Source organism: Corylus avellana, chromosome 1, assembly GCF_965113065.1.
Source record: "Corylus avellana chromosome 1, dhCorAvel1.hap1.2, whole genome shotgun sequence".
Classification (NCBI taxonomy): domain Eukaryota; kingdom Viridiplantae; phylum Streptophyta; class Magnoliopsida; order Fagales; family Betulaceae; genus Corylus; species Corylus avellana.
The window spans coordinates 47,994,489-48,010,455 of record NC_142490.1 but is presented as its reverse complement, the minus strand read 5'-3'; the positions used below and the strand labels follow the sequence as shown (position 1 = coordinate 48,010,455).

The 15,967-nt window shown below is 36.6% G+C and overlaps 4 protein-coding genes across 8 annotated transcripts in view; 1 reads left to right on the top strand and 3 right to left on the bottom strand.

Moving 5' to 3' along the window:
* AACT1 (Thiolase family protein) overlaps positions 1-7,168 on the bottom strand; it is a 33,679-nt gene extending 26,511 nt beyond the window's left edge. Inside the window, exons 1-14 of one of the 3 annotated variants that reach the window (XM_059581236.2) lie at positions 6,945-7,168; positions 6,466-6,564; positions 6,153-6,326; positions 5,951-6,056; positions 5,320-5,458; positions 4,779-4,856; positions 4,630-4,695; positions 3,928-4,013; positions 3,699-3,798; positions 3,506-3,616; positions 3,378-3,419; positions 3,144-3,230; positions 2,799-2,902; positions 2,314-2,503 (exon numbers count right to left, since the gene is read on the bottom strand). In XM_059581236.2, the coding sequence (XP_059437219.1) occupies positions 2,813-2,902; positions 3,144-3,230; positions 3,378-3,419; positions 3,506-3,616; positions 3,699-3,798; positions 3,928-4,013; positions 4,630-4,695; positions 4,779-4,856; positions 5,320-5,458; positions 5,951-6,056; positions 6,153-6,326; positions 6,466-6,564; positions 6,945-6,975 (1,209 nt within the window). In that variant the 5' untranslated portion in view covers positions 6,976-7,168 and the 3' untranslated portion in view covers positions 2,314-2,503; positions 2,799-2,812. Of the gene's footprint in view, positions 1-2,313; positions 2,504-2,798; positions 2,903-3,143; positions 3,231-3,377; positions 3,420-3,505; positions 3,617-3,698; positions 3,799-3,927; positions 4,014-4,629; positions 4,696-4,778; positions 4,857-5,319; positions 5,459-5,950; positions 6,057-6,152; positions 6,327-6,465; positions 6,565-6,944 lie in introns of those variants that run through there. The other 2 variants (XM_059581234.2, XM_059581235.2) reach the window with 2 other exon arrangements.
* On the top strand, positions 525-1,676 carry LOC148589981 (F-box protein CPR1-like). The gene has a single exon (XM_088512399.1). The coding sequence runs from the start codon at positions 525-527 to the stop codon at positions 1,674-1,676; it is 1,152 nt and encodes a 383-aa protein (XP_088368525.1).
* Positions 7,169-7,633: 465 nt separating the features above from the next.
* ALKBH2 (oxidoreductase, 2OG-Fe(II) oxygenase family protein) lies at positions 7,634-10,731 on the bottom strand. Of its 3 annotated transcripts, XR_009439035.2 has the most exons (5): positions 10,478-10,731; positions 10,133-10,249; positions 9,687-9,876; positions 9,067-9,346; positions 7,634-8,870 (listed from the first exon to the last, which is right to left on the bottom strand). XR_009439035.2 is itself a non-coding variant. In XM_059582796.1 (4 exons), the coding sequence occupies exons 1-4, from the start codon at positions 10,703-10,705 to the stop codon at positions 9,147-9,149; spliced, it is 735 nt and encodes a 244-aa protein (XP_059438779.1). In that variant the 5' UTR covers positions 10,706-10,731; the 3' UTR covers positions 8,980-9,146. The 3 variants fall into 3 exon arrangements, 2 of the variants coding, with proteins under 2 accessions (XP_059438779.1, XP_059438780.1); XM_059582796.1 differs by lacking the exon at positions 7,634-8,870 and having other exon boundaries at positions 8,980-9,346; XM_059582797.1 differs by lacking the exons at positions 7,634-8,870; positions 10,133-10,249 and having other exon boundaries at positions 8,980-9,346.
* Positions 10,732-11,647: 916 nt separating this feature from the next.
* LOC132170798 (Calcium-dependent lipid-binding (CaLB domain) family protein) lies at positions 11,648-15,888 on the bottom strand. The gene is made up of 4 exons (XM_059581907.2): positions 15,660-15,888; positions 14,358-14,513; positions 13,609-13,704; positions 11,648-12,136 (listed from the first exon to the last, which is right to left on the bottom strand). Exons 2-4 carry the CDS (start codon positions 14,466-14,468, stop codon positions 11,840-11,842), a joined length of 504 nt encoding a protein of 167 aa, XP_059437890.2. The 5' UTR covers positions 14,469-14,513; positions 15,660-15,888; the 3' UTR covers positions 11,648-11,839.
* Positions 15,889-15,967: the final 79 nt, after the last annotated feature.

Sequence of the window (15,967 nt, the reverse complement as noted above, 5' to 3'; positions counted from 1 at the left end):
AGAGGAGGAACTAGTTACAGAAGATAACTACAAGTGTGTTTGTAATACAATTGAAATCATGTGCTTCTTATCTAAATCTAGTACAAGCTTAATCTTTATCAATTGTTTGTATCATCGTCGTTGTTATCTTGTGCTGCTGTAGCTAGGTATCTTTGATATGCAATTGAATAATGCTGATATATGCTCTACGCCCTAGCTAGACCCAATAATATTCTCTTTCTCAACCGAGATTTTGCTGAATCTTTTTCTTTTATGATTTTGCCGGATGATTGGGTATATAGAAGATGAGATTTTCCTTGCTGAATCTCTTTTTAATTAAGATTTTGCCGAAATTTTAAATTTTGAATTTTCACAACGTGGCATGATTTTTTGCATTGAGATGCAACGGACGGTCAAGATTTACAAATATGAGATTCTTGAACCTTATACATATATAGTTACATACCACCTTAACCTCTGCGAGTGAAAACCCACGATTACGTTCAATCTATCTACAAGGATAGTGCATGTAGCATAGCCAGAAGATGAAGAAGGAATTTGTTCACCGAAAGATGACGACTATCCCGGAAGAGCTCATCACCGAGATACTTTCCCGACTTCCCATCAAGCCACTGCTTCGTTTTCAGTGTGTTTCGAAGCCATGGTTCTCCCAAATCAACAACTCAGATTTCATCAAGTTGCATCTCAATCACTCTAGAGAACGCACCCTCATTGTAAAGACCTACTGGCCAAGTAATTACTACATGGTAAACTTTTCTAATGAGGGTCAGTTTAGCGAGGCCGCGAAGATTAAACAGCTGCAGTACAAATCAGCAAGCACAGAGATTGTAGGATGTTGCAACGGCTTGGTTTGCATCATTAACTTGAATTGTGAAATTGTAATATGCAACCCATTAATTGGAAAATACAAGAAATTACCCTCTTTTAAGCCTCCTAGAGAAGCTAGTTCTGATTACTATGATTACTTAGCATTTGGATACGATCGGGTCAACGACGACTACAAGGTTTTTAAGTTTGAGATCCCAAAAACCTTGGTTGTGAACATATCCTTAAGGAGGGAAAAATGTGGTTCTGAGGTATACAGTCTGCGAGAACACTCTTGGAGAATGGTTGAAGATGAATGGCCTTTTGAGAAATCGTATATTTTCTCAAATTGTCTGGGCCGGCCTTTCTTATACGGTAATTTCCATTGGTTGGTGGTGCCTTTCTTAAACGGTAATTTTCATTGGCTGGTTACTCAGACGAACTCCAAACAAGTCATTGTTGCATTCAATCTTAGCACTGAAAAATTCCAAGTACTACATGAGATTCCCGTTAATTTTGGTTTATTTTTAAATGAGTGTGTCAACTTTGTGGTGTTGAGAGGATGGCTTAGTCTTGCCATACATAGGGACGTTTGGGTGATGAAAGAGTATGGGGTGGCCAACAGTTGGACTCTGCTTTATACGATGCAGCTAGACCCGGCTCCTTGCACCTACCTACCTTTAGTGTTCTCACATGACGGTGAAGAGGTTTTGACGGGAGAACCTATAGGGCAGGACTTGTATGGTCGGGGCTTTCATAGACTCTTTTGGTATGACATAAAAAAGAAAACACGGAGGACTGTTAAGATTCAAAATATGCCCAGTGATTTCTCTATGCCATACATTTATGAGGGAAGCCTCCTTTCTCCTTGATGCTGACCGTGACAATTAACTTCAATATAGGTCTGTTTTAGTAAAAAAAAGGGTGTCAATGTAGGTCAGTTTTTATTCTACCATGTTCAATAAGGAGTCGGATGATCTTGGTGTTTAACCCCGTTACCATGGTGAATGTGCTGGCCCCCTTTTTTTTTTTTTTTGAACAAGTATTCAGTTGAATTTTTCTGCCCCTTGGATCATGTATTAGCAGTATCTATATAATCTGGAGTTGTTTTGTCTTTCTGGGTTGGATTTAGTATTCACACACTCATTTTCTTGTGTCCGGAAGGAAAAGAGTTAATGGTATATAATTTGTTATTTTTGTGTGAAAATCATCTTCTCATGATTATTATAGCTGTTCTCCAACAGCGGAATTATTCTACTTGAGCATTAATCTAGTTTGCTAAAGATGATGGTGTCCTTGGGAGCCTACATCAATTTGAGGGGGAGTCTCATCAGCGCAACAAGACAGATGACTTCTCAATGAAACATCGTAATTATTCTCCTTGGGCATTAATCTAGTTTTGCCATAATGATGGTAGAATTTGGGGCAGAAGAAATTATAATTGGCAAAGCATCCATTGACAATCAATCTCACATGCCACTCTAGATATCAGGTTTTAAGAAATAGAACTAAAAATAGAAAACAACATAACATAACCTTAACCTTTTATTCCTTGAAAAGAGTTGATACAACATATTTTTACTCTGTTATTCGAGAAGAAAAGTAGAGATAGGAAAAAAGAAAACTTTCACTAATCATAAGATAACTTGAGAGAACAAATGGATATCATAACCTAGAATGTCCCACCCGCGTAACTGGCCTGCAAGATGCAAAATTCTTCCATGACTTACTCGAACTTCAAAAATAATAATGGGAAAAGAGATTGAAATATCTTCTATTCTCTGATATTTATAAAGTGGTAATGAAACTTCCTACATTATCTAGCATTATTTTTACAGGAACAACTTGGTTATTTTTTATGTTCTTCTAATTCCTCTCGGTTTGCCATTAAGCAATCTCATCAAATATCAGTAATGGTAAAGAAGACTCTTTTAAGGCCTAGTACTTACATAGGACTACAGATTCTGAAGTATTATATTAAGCATATGCCTTACCAAATGTAAATGGCTTACATGAGCTCAAGAACAAGGGCAGATGCCCCTCCTCCCCCATTGCAGATGCCACCAACCCCATACTTCCCATTCTTGTGTCTCAACACCTACAACAATACTACTCCTTTAATAAACTCTTTATTAATTTCATGTGTTCCTTGATTTCCTCATAAATAGTTGCTGGAGAAAAGCAGAGGAACACTCTGCATTCACATACACCACTATGTGGAGAGAGAGAGAGAGAACGGGGGGGGGGGGGGGGTAACAATATTTGGTGATAACAATATTTGGTGAAATTATACGTTAACTACGCAGATGGAAAAAATAAAGATAGCATTTATATATTACCCCTAACAAAGTGACCAATATACGAGCTCCACTGCATCCCAATGGGTGTCCCAATGATACGGCTCCACCATGCGCATTAACTTTTTCCTGGTATTCATAACAAAGACACTAACTTTATGAAAATATCGAGTTGATAATAATTTTGAGAATGCACAAGAGAATGAAACAGCTAAAAGCAACTCAATTTCAGAGTTCAATGAGTTAAGAATAATCAATAGTCACTTGCAGACTCACAGGATTAAGGCTAAGCAGCTTTTGATTGGCAAGTGCCACAACCTGCAGGGAAGAGTTTAAGTACACATATTTAGCCAAAAAAGCTCAATAAACAAGTGATTAGCTGCGATAAAAGAGTGAATTCTTACAGAAAATGCTTCATTTATTTCAAAGTAATCAATTTGAGAAGCCTCCAAACCAGCATTTGAAATAGCTTTTGGTATTGCAAGGGCTGGTGCAGTTGGGAATAATTCAGGTGCCTGCACAGACAACCTTGTTTATAGCACAATTTCACTTTAAGTCTAAAACCAAGCCAAATATGAACCATATTCTGTATGGTACCTGAGCTGCATCAGCAAATCCTTTGATCTTTGCAATCACTTGCAACCCTAGTTGAAGTGCCTTCTCCCCACTCACCAGCACTAATGCTGCTGCACCATCACTGTCGATGATGACAGCACCAACCCAGAGTGAATGTTAAAGAATTCACTTCAGCACCCAATACAAGGGAAACAACAAAATTGTACAACAAATGCATTAGAGAGAGAGAGAGAGAGAGAGAGAGAGAGACCTTATGCTAGAAGCATTGCCAGCAGTAACAGAACCACCATCCTCCTTGAAACTTGGTTTCAGCTTCCTCAATTTTGCAGCATCAAACTAATACAGTACATATTGTGGGGGGAACAAGGTAAGAAGTCAACATAAAACAAGGAAATGACATTGAGAACTCCATACTTTTTACTCTAGGAGTCCAAAAGTCTAGAATCAAAAGAAGAGTTAATACTACCAGGCCCTCCCAAGGGACCACGTAATAAATAAATAAAATGATGGAAAACTTGGTAACCATTTGAAAAGATTGGGGTTTGGGACACTTGGTACTGATTTGTTTTCCCTTTTTCTTTTTTTCTTTTTTTATTCTTTTTCTGATTTTAATGAGCGGATACTGGCTATGTGGTAGTTTGTTTAAAACCAACACCCAATCGAATATCATGGGGTGGGACAAGCAATGAAGCCAATATCTTTGCTTCTCTTTCCCATAATTTTCTACGGCACTGATAATACCAAAGTTGTTGATATAAAAAAGACACGTAGTTAATGTCTATTTGCTTGCTTGGTGCAATCTAATTGGCGAATTTGGCAGTCATCTGTACCTAATGATGGCTATTCCAATTGCATGTCAAATAATCAATTGAGAAGAGATGTCTACAACTTCACATTACATAGCTCAGAAAATGATATAGTTTAAATAAGTCAATCCCTCCCCTGAATTCACCTTTCCTAAACCTTCATCCTTGTCAACAATTATGGACGGCTTCCCTCTTCCCCCATAAATTTCAACCTGCACAGAATTCACAGTTGATATTGACTTGATACCAAAGGCTACGAACTTTTTCCTGCTTAGTATGGAATCAGAAATTATACCGGAACTATTTCCCATGCAAAGTGACCTCCATTCTGTGCAGAAATTCCTCGTTCAAAGCTCCTAATAGCATAATTATCCTGCAAGAGAAAAAGAAGATATAGCAGAAAAGAAAACATTTATGCCAACTGAAACTTTTAAGGTCACCGAAGGAAACAGTCAATATAAATAATGCATAATGAGAAGATACAACATCAAATAAAACAAATTTAGTGAAATTAGAACATAAACCAGCATTGCAAATATTTTTTTTAACACTATTCTCTTTTTCTTTTGTCAAATGCTTTGATGCATGGTATCAAGACAGAATTCTAAGTTCACTATATGTCGTAAGTCGCAACTTACGAATCAAATATCAACAAAACAAATTAAAAACTAAAAAAAGGAAGAAAAAAGTTCAAATGAACAGAAGATATGATATTTAGGAAAAAAAATGACAGTTAAAATAAATTTGGTCAAATTCATTCAAGTGACAAACATCAAGAGACTAGAGGGTAAAAGATACCGGATATTACAAACTGGACAAATACCACAGAACAGTACCTGCTCTTCTCTTGTTATGGTATGTTGATTGGCACATATTTCTGCGCAAACTCCCATTCCAAAGTCATTGTAAACATCCCACAGTCCATCTTTCAGCATGCCATCAACAATAGTATCATGTCCAAAACGAGATCCCTTTCTGTTTATAAAATGGAGTCAGAATTTATAACAAAGATACTTCCCCCAACTTAAAATAGGAACAATTGTATATGAAGGTAAGGCAGCACAAAAATCTAGCAAGCGCATCCGTTTAGCAACTGCTACATAAATGTAGCAAAGCAAGCGTGAGCATAGTCAAAAAAATTGAACAATATATCATATATAGCTAGAAAGGTTCATCAAATTGTTCAATTCAAAGTAAAATTTTGCTTTCATGTTTCTTTCTTGGACAAGAGGCCGGCTGACTCAAGGCAGACGTTGTCACGGACATCCCACAAAATTAGCACACCCTTCAATATTGTGTATCATACATATCTACATGCTTCAAGGAGAAAGATCCTATCATAACATTTAAGAGGCCACCTCAATTTCACAAGCACGGCCTTCAATTTCCCAGTGCATGAGTAAGTAAAAGCACAAAAGCAACACAAAGTAAACTATTGAGTAAACAACTGATGGCACAAAGGCTGACCTTGCTTCAGCTAGATACTTAGGTGCATTAGACATGCTTTCCATTCCACCAGCCACAACAACATCATTCAAACCCAACTGGATAGATTGTGCAGCAAGCATTGTTGCTGGGACAAAGAAGATAAACAATCACTAAATCCCACTTCTCTGTTTTTTGTACATTAAAAGTAAAACAATCATTTTCAACTCAACGAAGGGCGCACCTTTCATCCCCGACGAACAAACTTTGTTAATAGTGGTGCAGATCACAGAAGTAGGAATGCCTGCACCCAAAGCAGCCTGCCTAGCAGGAGCTTGGCCTAAATTTGCGCTTAGGACATTCCCAAAGAAAACCTCTTGCACAAGGGAAGGATCAACATTTGCCCTCTTAAGAGCGCCTTCAAATTGATAATTTACAAACAAAATATGAATAAAAAACATACACAAACAATCGCTTTAAGGAATACTATTCCAAATAGCAACATAGATTAAAAAGAAAATAAAAACAGATAGAAAGACTTGACTAGTTGTGCTTACATTCAATAGCTATAGAGCCAAGCTTGGTAGCTGACAACGATGAAAGAGTACCAAGTAAGCCGCCCATCGGTGTACGTGCAACGCCAACAATACAGACATCTGTACGAAAACAATATAGATTAATCGGAGGTAAAGTAAGAATTACCCAGGAGGCCAAATTGTAATCCTTTTTAATTTTCTTCTCAAAAAACCATTCTTTTACATAAATCACGCATAAAATAGAAAGTAAAGATTGAAACTTTCTTGTCTTTTATGATCGTCTATATAAGCATGATAATCATGGCGTAATTCCCAGTAATTGAAACATATAAATCAGAGGAACACAGGGCAATTCTAATTGAGATTGTTAAGAAGGAAATGAAGCTGAACCCAACATTTTTATCAAATTTGTAAAATGAAACAGTGGAGAAACATGCAAAGGTAAAGGAATCAAATCATCAAAAGGCAATCAATAACAATAATAATAACAAAGAAAGAACCTCGAGGTTTAATGGAGTCCGAGGAAGCCATTCGGAGCGTCCGAGAAAGAAACTCTTTAGGAAGTTACTAACAAACCAACACCCTTTTGGATTTGGGGAACTTCCAAGAGATGTTAGAAATGATAGAAGGAGGGAGCTGAGAAAGAACTGATAGAGGCAAGGAAGAGAGCAACTCAGTGATCACCCTCGAGCTCTAAACTAAGGTGCGCACGGGGGAGTTTGCTTCCAAACGTGTGACGATTCAACGTTGGAAACCGCAATACGCCATCTTTCTCCGTTGGGCCCACCGTTATCCGTCATTATCTTCGTTGTCTCAATTAATATTATTAATAATTTTAACAATAAATTGTTGGAAATCCAAATCTGATTATATTGTTAGTTAATAGACTCTATTTTTTTTTTTTTTTTTTGGATAAATGATTGCTCTATATCTATAGTTTGATTTTTTTATTTATTTGAATATTTTCTATTTGGAATATATTTTTATTTTCATTTTTTGTTATATCTAATTAAACTATTTGTTAATGAGAAATAATAATCAAGATTTTAATATTCCACTTCCTAACATTAAGAATTGAGACTCACGCTTAATGAAGTGGAAATCACTGGTTCGAATCACTCTCCCTCCTCTTATGCGGACATGTCAAAAAAAAAAAAAAAAAAAAAAAGAATTGAGACCTACTGCATGTACTTCTTTTGAACATACACTATCTGTTTTTTTTACAAATCAATCATTTCATTTGTGAATCTCACAAATTCAAAGGTTGATTTGTTAAAAAGATGTAAGAAAATAAACAGCAAATGTACAAAAAAATATAAATAAATAATTCTCTTAAGAATTCATGATGGTAAGATACGTTTCTCTTGCATGAAATCAGCACATAATGCAGGGATGGAATAGGAGGACCAGGTGGCCCCCAATTTTTTTTTTTTTCTTAATATATATGGCTTAAAATTTAAGCTTAGCCTCTACCAAAATTAAGTTTGGCTCTCCTTTATGCTCTGGCATTTTTTATATTGATGACTATTACATTTACGGGGATCATAAATCAACCCTTTTAATATTGCCAATTAATTTGTAAACCTCACTAAAATCATGATAAATTGAGGTCCTTGTGCAGAATTTGGTGGATTACACCACAGAACATTGACAGAGGGGTCCTGCAAGACTAGCTTTGGGGCACAGATTCATCACTGACACTGGAGATTATGCAAATGTTAGAATCACAGACACAGGCCTGCTCTTCTGCTGAAATGGAATCCTTCTTACTGTATAATCCACCTCTATCATCAGCCATCGCCGTACTCATTGGCATTGCAGGTCATACACATGCTTTCCCAGCCCGCAATTGCACTTGGTCAGTCCTATATAGAGTATTCTGGACGGCTTATCTAATTCAAATAGAAGCTTGCTTCATGCTGCACTGTTATTTTTGGCATGCTATGATATTACAGCTATTACTTTCTGGTCTGGGAGTTTGTAATTTGACTAATCTATACAATTCTCATTCACTGCGGGTTAGACAGTCTATGTAGGCAAAGGAGGCTCCTGTATAGTAGACCACTGTCACAAACTGGCTATCTAGCCCAGAAGTAAGATTAAATGCTAAAGCATAGTAGCAGTAAAGAGCAACAAATTTTACAAGCAGCTTAAAAAGATGGAAGTAGGGGGAGAGAAGTGGAGAGAGGACAGGCACTTGGGAAGTATGAAATGTAGTTGATGATGGGAGTGAGAGCAATGGTTGATCTAGTGAAGGGGAGGCATGATGACGCTGCATTTATTGGAAATTGGGTTTCTTTAATAGTATTAACACAAATTGACCAGCAGAGGAAATAGATTAGAAGGATGAGGCAGCTTATCTTTGTTCAGTAGTCTTTCAAATGTGGAATTCACCGAAGACAGCAATAGCATCATATCAGAGACAACTGAAGCTCATTATGCACAAAAAGCCAACTTAGACTGTGATAGCAACATTGGCAACTGAGAAACCAGTCAAACTTAGTTGTAATGGCTTTTACACAAATGCATGTTGCATATTCCAAAAGCTTCTGAACCTTTTAACATTCATATCAAGTTGTCAAGAAAACAATACATTCTATCTCCTAACAAAATACAAGGTACCTTGTTAACAGCTGGTTCTTCAAGACCTGGTCAGCAGACTAAAGCCCAATGAAAAACAATTCTCTTTTTAGTCGGACTCATCAAAGAACATGCCTGAAGGTGAGGTTAATACGATTTGCCTCTACTTTTGTACGCTTAGGCACTGAGTGGATCCAATCCCGTTGAGTGTTGCCCCTCATTACCAACAGTGATCCATGCTTAAGTGTGAATGAGTGCTTGTCAGCATGGTTACTCTTCTTTAATCGCTTGCTTGCAGGTTCTTCGTCATGGCTTTTTGACACTAGCACCAAAAGACAATTGCATACATAAAACCACCATAGTTTCAGTTGCATTTTTATTACAATTAATGCTAACGCAAAATTGGGTTAACAAACTGTCCTGGTTTATACTTTAGAGGAAGTAAGCACCACTAATGCAATCATACTGCTAAATTGAATTTGTAACAATTCTTAATGTCTATGACACATGAACAGTGATAGATCATCCCAAATGGTGGGAATTTCCATGATTAGAATAAATAGAACCAACAGAAGGAAGATGCAAAAAGAACTGAATCTAGGTGGATTCATGAAGTGCAACTAAAACACAGATAAAACACTCAGAAGAATGCATAAACATACCATGGGATGTCTTACTGGGTTTCTTCTTTAATATGAATTCCCGTTCGCAACCAAAGGATACTGAAGCAATTTCTGGGGTTGATCCATAGAGCTTCTCATCGTCAGAATGCCAACCGACGTAGTCATTACCACCTTTATACCTATTCAAGAGCAAGCTATTAAAACTACTCCCAGGAAGAGCTTTGTGGACCTTCACAAAATAAGTGAACAAAACACATGAGTAACACTAATAATAAGGATTATCTGCAAGAAAATTTCTATACAATCATTGAACAAAAATTTCCTGGGTTGAAGGAAATTTCTCCAAACATGGGTTAAGAATCACATACACTTTTAATTCTCACATTGAGAATCACATGCATTTTTTGGAGACATGTCAATTTAAGACTGGATTGGAAGAAATTTCTCCAACCCATTCGGAGAAAAACTTTTTCCATCATTCTTACCGCATCCAATATTTCCTTAAGTTGAGGAAACTCATCCCAAGAATAAGCATGTGGCTGGTATCCACTGTAAATCAAGTCCGGCAACCCTGGACTTGCAATGTAACATGTGTCTCTAGGCTATCAAAAAACAAATACTATGAACCATTAGAAACCACAAAGTCAGCAAGATGTCCAAGCATATGAACCTAACATCAGACCTCTTACATTTCAAAATAATGTAGAATTACTGTCAGAAAATCAAAAAGATCCTAGTCTACTATCCAACAAAATAAATAGATATGTGAAAAACAAAAACAAAAGTAAATAAATTACTCGTAAAGATGTGAAATTTCTACTCTTCTTTACCTGGACGCAAGAGCGACCGAAGACGCGAATGGTGGGTCTGGTCCAAGGGATTTGATCGTTGAGATAATCGAAGCAATCCCATGCCCGACGGAAAGGCAAGAAGCTGGGCATGTACACGATTTCGCTTCCGTTTCCTAGATCCACCCTCTGTCTCTGTCTCTTCACGCCGCTCTCATTGTCGGGGTTTGGGTCAGTGGATTCGCTCACCGCTTTCAACCTCAGACTCATCGAAACAAACTGCGCTATTGACTTACGCGCCAAGACCAGGTTTTGTGCTTTAATCAAATATAATAATAAGACACTGAAATGATAAAAACTGAATTATTTAATTAAAACCTTGAATGCTGTAATGCCTACTCTTGTAATATAGTTTAGTTAGTTGAGAAGGTTATAATACAGTTTAGTTAGTTGGAGATGTAATCAAGATCTTGATAGATAATTGTTCATTATGAATTTGGAGTTTGGCATATTCGAACATGCTTAGAAGGTTGAGTAACCATCGAACTTACTCATTTGTTCAATAAAGTTCTTCACTTCTTCTCATCTTTCCATTTCTTCTCTTACATTGTTCATTCTTTTCTTACTTAGTTCCATTTACAATGTATTTCCATAACAGCACTGTAACAAATACTTATTCGGCTTTCTTTCGATTTTACTTTCAAATAAAATTGTAAAATGCGTTCACTCTGGGAGTGCATTTAAAATATAAAAAAAATGGCAATTTAAAAATTTAAAACCGCAGGCAAATTGTGTGTTTTTAAAAACACGTGATTTTAAAAGTCGAACTGTGATTTTATCAAATACTTAACTGCGTTTTATAATTGTAATTTCTTTCAAAGTGCACATTTTAAAACTGTTAAACTAAACAGACAATCCAATTAATAATCTGTCCATAATTTACTGGTTTTTCAATTGAAGTTAATGGTGCCAATTTTGGCTTCATACAACCAACACTTCCACAAAACCCTTCTGCTCCTTAGCAACTGGATAGAGTTTAATGTAACTAGAACGCGGATTATATTACTGACTGGAGAAGAAAAAAGAACAAAGAAATAAAACGCAGTGCAAATATAGAGCCAGTGTATGTGAAATTCCAAGCTTACATTCAACAGCTTGAAAATTTGCAAGCCAAGTAAACAATATGTTTTAAGGGCTTGAAAAAGAGAAATCTAAACAAACCTGCAGCTTGGTTCAACTTGAGCCAACTGACATTCATAGAATCAAAATACTAATTCTACATTGGAAGTGCCTTAAACATCTCTTTCAGGGGTTACATGAGGATAAACTAAACTACAAATACATATTCACCTCTTCCCCTCCATTGTAAGAAACCTAAAGCCTATGCCAACTGTAGATGATGCACTACCTTGAGGGAGCAACAGGAGGATCAATTAACTTGATCTTCAGCTCAATCTCGCCAGACTCCACTTCGCAAAGCCTTAACCAAACGCTCTGCACCACCTCGCCATTTACACAACTGATCGAGCTCTCCACAAGAAGACAATTGTCACAGTCTGGGACGACCTTCCTTAATGTTGTCTCCCCCGAGGAAGCCCCTATAATCTGTCTCAATCGAGCAGCGGAGATTATTGGCTGAAGGCTGAGGTGGGCATGTCCCATCTTGTCATCTGCCTTGAATCGGTCTTTATCAAACACTTCCTACACAAAAATGCATTTTGGTCATATGCCACAAATATCAAAGTGTACAATGTTGTTAGCATCAGTAAGGTTACTTCACTAGCTGCGTAAAAAGTGTTTTAACGTTGAAAGAAGAGATGAGAACATATCGAAATGAACAAAATTATGACAGAAGACCATAAATGACAAAACAAATAAATTCAGAACTTCCCACTAAGTAGAGTAGCATATAATGGGAAAAATAAGAGTGAGAAAACATACAGGTCTTCTTCATGATAAAAATAACAGAAAATGTCCCAAACATTAAAATGGGAAAATCAAGTCTAAATGTAACGAAGTACAGTAAGTACTGTGCTCTGCTAGTACATCCCAGTACATTTGAGCCTTCTGAAATTCTCAAATTCCTTCTCTCCCTGAATAGCCCATACTTTTCGGACAGAAAAGAAGCCATTCCCCTCATTATTCACCATCTCAATGCCAAGAATCCAATAACTGTAAGAAGGATATGAAAAGCCACCAAATACCAGATGTTTTAGACCAAAGTCTATGTACCATGAGCAAAAGACTGCCCTAGCTAACAATAGGTTAGGGATTGCCCTCCTTCTTCCACAAGGTTCTTCACTTTTAAAGATGACAACCACGCAAAAAATGCCACTTCACCAAAATAGAAAATTCAAATACCAAAGGAAGAATAACGAATAAAGCAAATACTGTCCAGGGAAAGAGTATGTTTGGGTGAATGTAAGTAGCAGCTGATACAGCCTCAGAGTATTAAGATCTGGGAACTGTAGCTAAAGAATATTCAAAAAGGTGTCAAATTTCCATTCTGCAAACCCCATCTTTAAGGTTTTGACACAAGAAGCTCAATTATGTCCCCACTAGCAGAACAAAGAACTGTGGCTTTCGTATCATAATGCACACACAACATGTTAACTGAAAGCCAAAGGTACTCAAAAGTGAAAACCTGTCACCTTTTTGCTCAAAATGATAGATCTAGGTACCACAGAAAGATTCCACACATCTGGGCACAGATTGTGAAAGAAAATCTCAATAAGTGAAGTTCAATGAATGCTTTGTGAAATCACAAGTCAAACCAAGGAGTTGAATCAGTTAAAGCAGACAAAGAAAGTTGAAAGGAAGGACGACCAAAAAGTCATTCCAACACATCGAATGGCCATTATCAAATTTGATAATTCATCTTGCAAAATGAAACAGAACTCTGTAGTGAGCACAGAAAACCATGCGTTTCACCTTTTTTCTGAACTAAATTTGGGGATAATTAGAACCTTCTAGGAATATGTGATTCAACCAATTTGCAAGTTGACAAAAGGCCAAACTAAAAAAATGAAATTGTGCAGATTCTCAAAACCCATAAGATTGCAAAAGGTCCTACCTAAAGATCTCATATAATTCAGAAGATCATGAAACAATACAAGATATAGAACTCACTGGCAGAATTGAACATTTCTGAATTCAGAACTTAAGGAACTTACCAAATTTAGAACTCCAACTGGTTCTGAGAGCGAAAAACTTAGCTCTTCATTCCAAACAGGATTAAGGCAACTGTTGATAACCTTGGTCTTTGCCATCTGATACAGAGATAACACAAATAAGTTACTTCAAAATTTGTATAGGAATAAAACTACTTAACAGAATCCAGCATAAAGATATTAGCAAATCCTTTGCCCTAAGCATTTATAAAGGTGCCTATGAGAAAATTCTTGAGTGATCTGCTTTATTCATATTCTATAATTCTGCCAAACAGTTGAACTTCAGAGGCAAAATAACTGACAACTGATAATTCGTGGCAAGTAGTAAAATTAGTTCCAGCCTTGGTAACTACAGGACTGCTGTTTTCCTCATTCTTTGTATTCGAACCATTAACTCATAATTCATTCAATCTCTCAATTTAGTAACTTCATCTTTTCAATACATTGCTTAAGGAAACCTAACATAACTCTGAAATCATACAGTGGGGTGTACACTATACAATATGTGACAGCAAAGAATGTGTATTTAACATTACAGATGATGAATCAAGTGAAAAGATAAATACTATGAAATATTAAGAATTGAGCTCATGAGATCGGCGACATAGTTTCCTTCAAAGTGAGGTCAGATATCAAAGTGCTCTAAGATGGACGTGATTCAATTTGCTATAGCTTAAATTATCAGGCTGCACAAATACAGGAAAACCAAAAAGGAAGGAAAAAGCACAAATCCACAAACATCGTAGAACCACCTGACTGCCTAACTTGACTACCACATAAGGATCGCTGCTCTTGAAATCCCGGATTACCAATCTTTTTCCTTGCACAACCATCACTTTTAGTAGCCCCGGTGACTCCCCCATGATTTGCTCCTAAGAATGGGTCAACTTCACAAAGAGACCCAACAACTGCAAAGCATCGAACAAAAACATGCCTTCAACTCTAAAATACAACCACATATTCGTGTTTGGGACAAAAGAGCACGATAAGCAGAAATTAAGACAACTAATTAAGTTGAACTGAATAACTCCAAAGAAACTTAAAACGTGGACAAGTACAATATTATAATTAAATAATTAAATTTATTATTTTTATCGGTTTAAACTTATAGGACAATTGACAATTTAATATAGTATCAATGTAGAAGTCTTAAGTTCGAACCCTAACCCTACAGCTAGGGCTGGCAAAACAGGTCGGGGTCGGGTCGACCCACTTAACCCACCAACTCAATAAAGATAAATCCAAACTCAGCTCGTTTAACTAAACAAGTTAGATCCTTAAACTTGAACACGACCCATAAATAGGGTCAAGCAAGTCAACTCGATTATGATCTAAACACGTTTATGTCAAACAATAACCTTTTAATTTCGTGTCAAGTTGGCAAGTCATGTCAAAAATTGTCAACCTACTTATATTTTACCTCTCATTTTAATTAAATATTCAAGTGTTAAGCCTCACTTATTGAGAAAGAATTTGAGCCTACGTGATAAAAGTGTTAGAATATTAATTCATTATTTCTTATCGGCTTGCTTATGGGACAATTGCTAATTTAATATCAACTCTAAAATACCACTCTATACAACTCCCAACAAGACCATTTATCCTAAATAATAATCATTCAGCTTCTGCACATACATAGATACATACATATATACCCAAAGTGTGCGTTTGTACACACACAAACATGCATTATGCATACATGAGAGAGGGACGGGGGAACCTTGCATCTGATGACCAAATATGAAGGGAGAGCTAAAATTAGAGAAATTTAGTGAGATTTTTGGGAAATGGAAAAGAAATTAAGAAGCTTGCATGAAAGCAATTAAAGTAGGAAATGAGAAACCCCATCATTTTCTACTTATGTTACGTACAAGCTCAAAGCAAATTCCCAAAGAAAGACTACAACTAGAACAGCAACAATAAAGAGCAGACTAATTGACACCCAACAGAAACCAAGAAAAGTGATAAATCTGTATTCGACAACACAAAAACACGACTATTTTCTTGGATCAGATAAACCCAAAATGAAAACAGAAACAGTGGAATCAACTTACCGAGAACAGTGAGATTTGGGGTTTAGTTGGTGATGTCTGTTTGTTGGTTTTCCGTCAAATTTTGGGAACTCACAGTCAGATTTTTTTTTAGCCTTACTTGCAATTATTGCAGGTCGATGACATTGCACTTTAAAATGAAAAAATCACAGCACGGAACTGGCAGATGTCGGTGAGGAGTACGTTGACGAGACCAAGTATTTTCTCATGCGCGTGTCTTCGCTGACACTAACTCGCTCCTTGTTGAATACGAGTATAATATAATTTCCTCTGTTCTTTCTTTTTGTATTTTTATCCTGAATAATAATTGG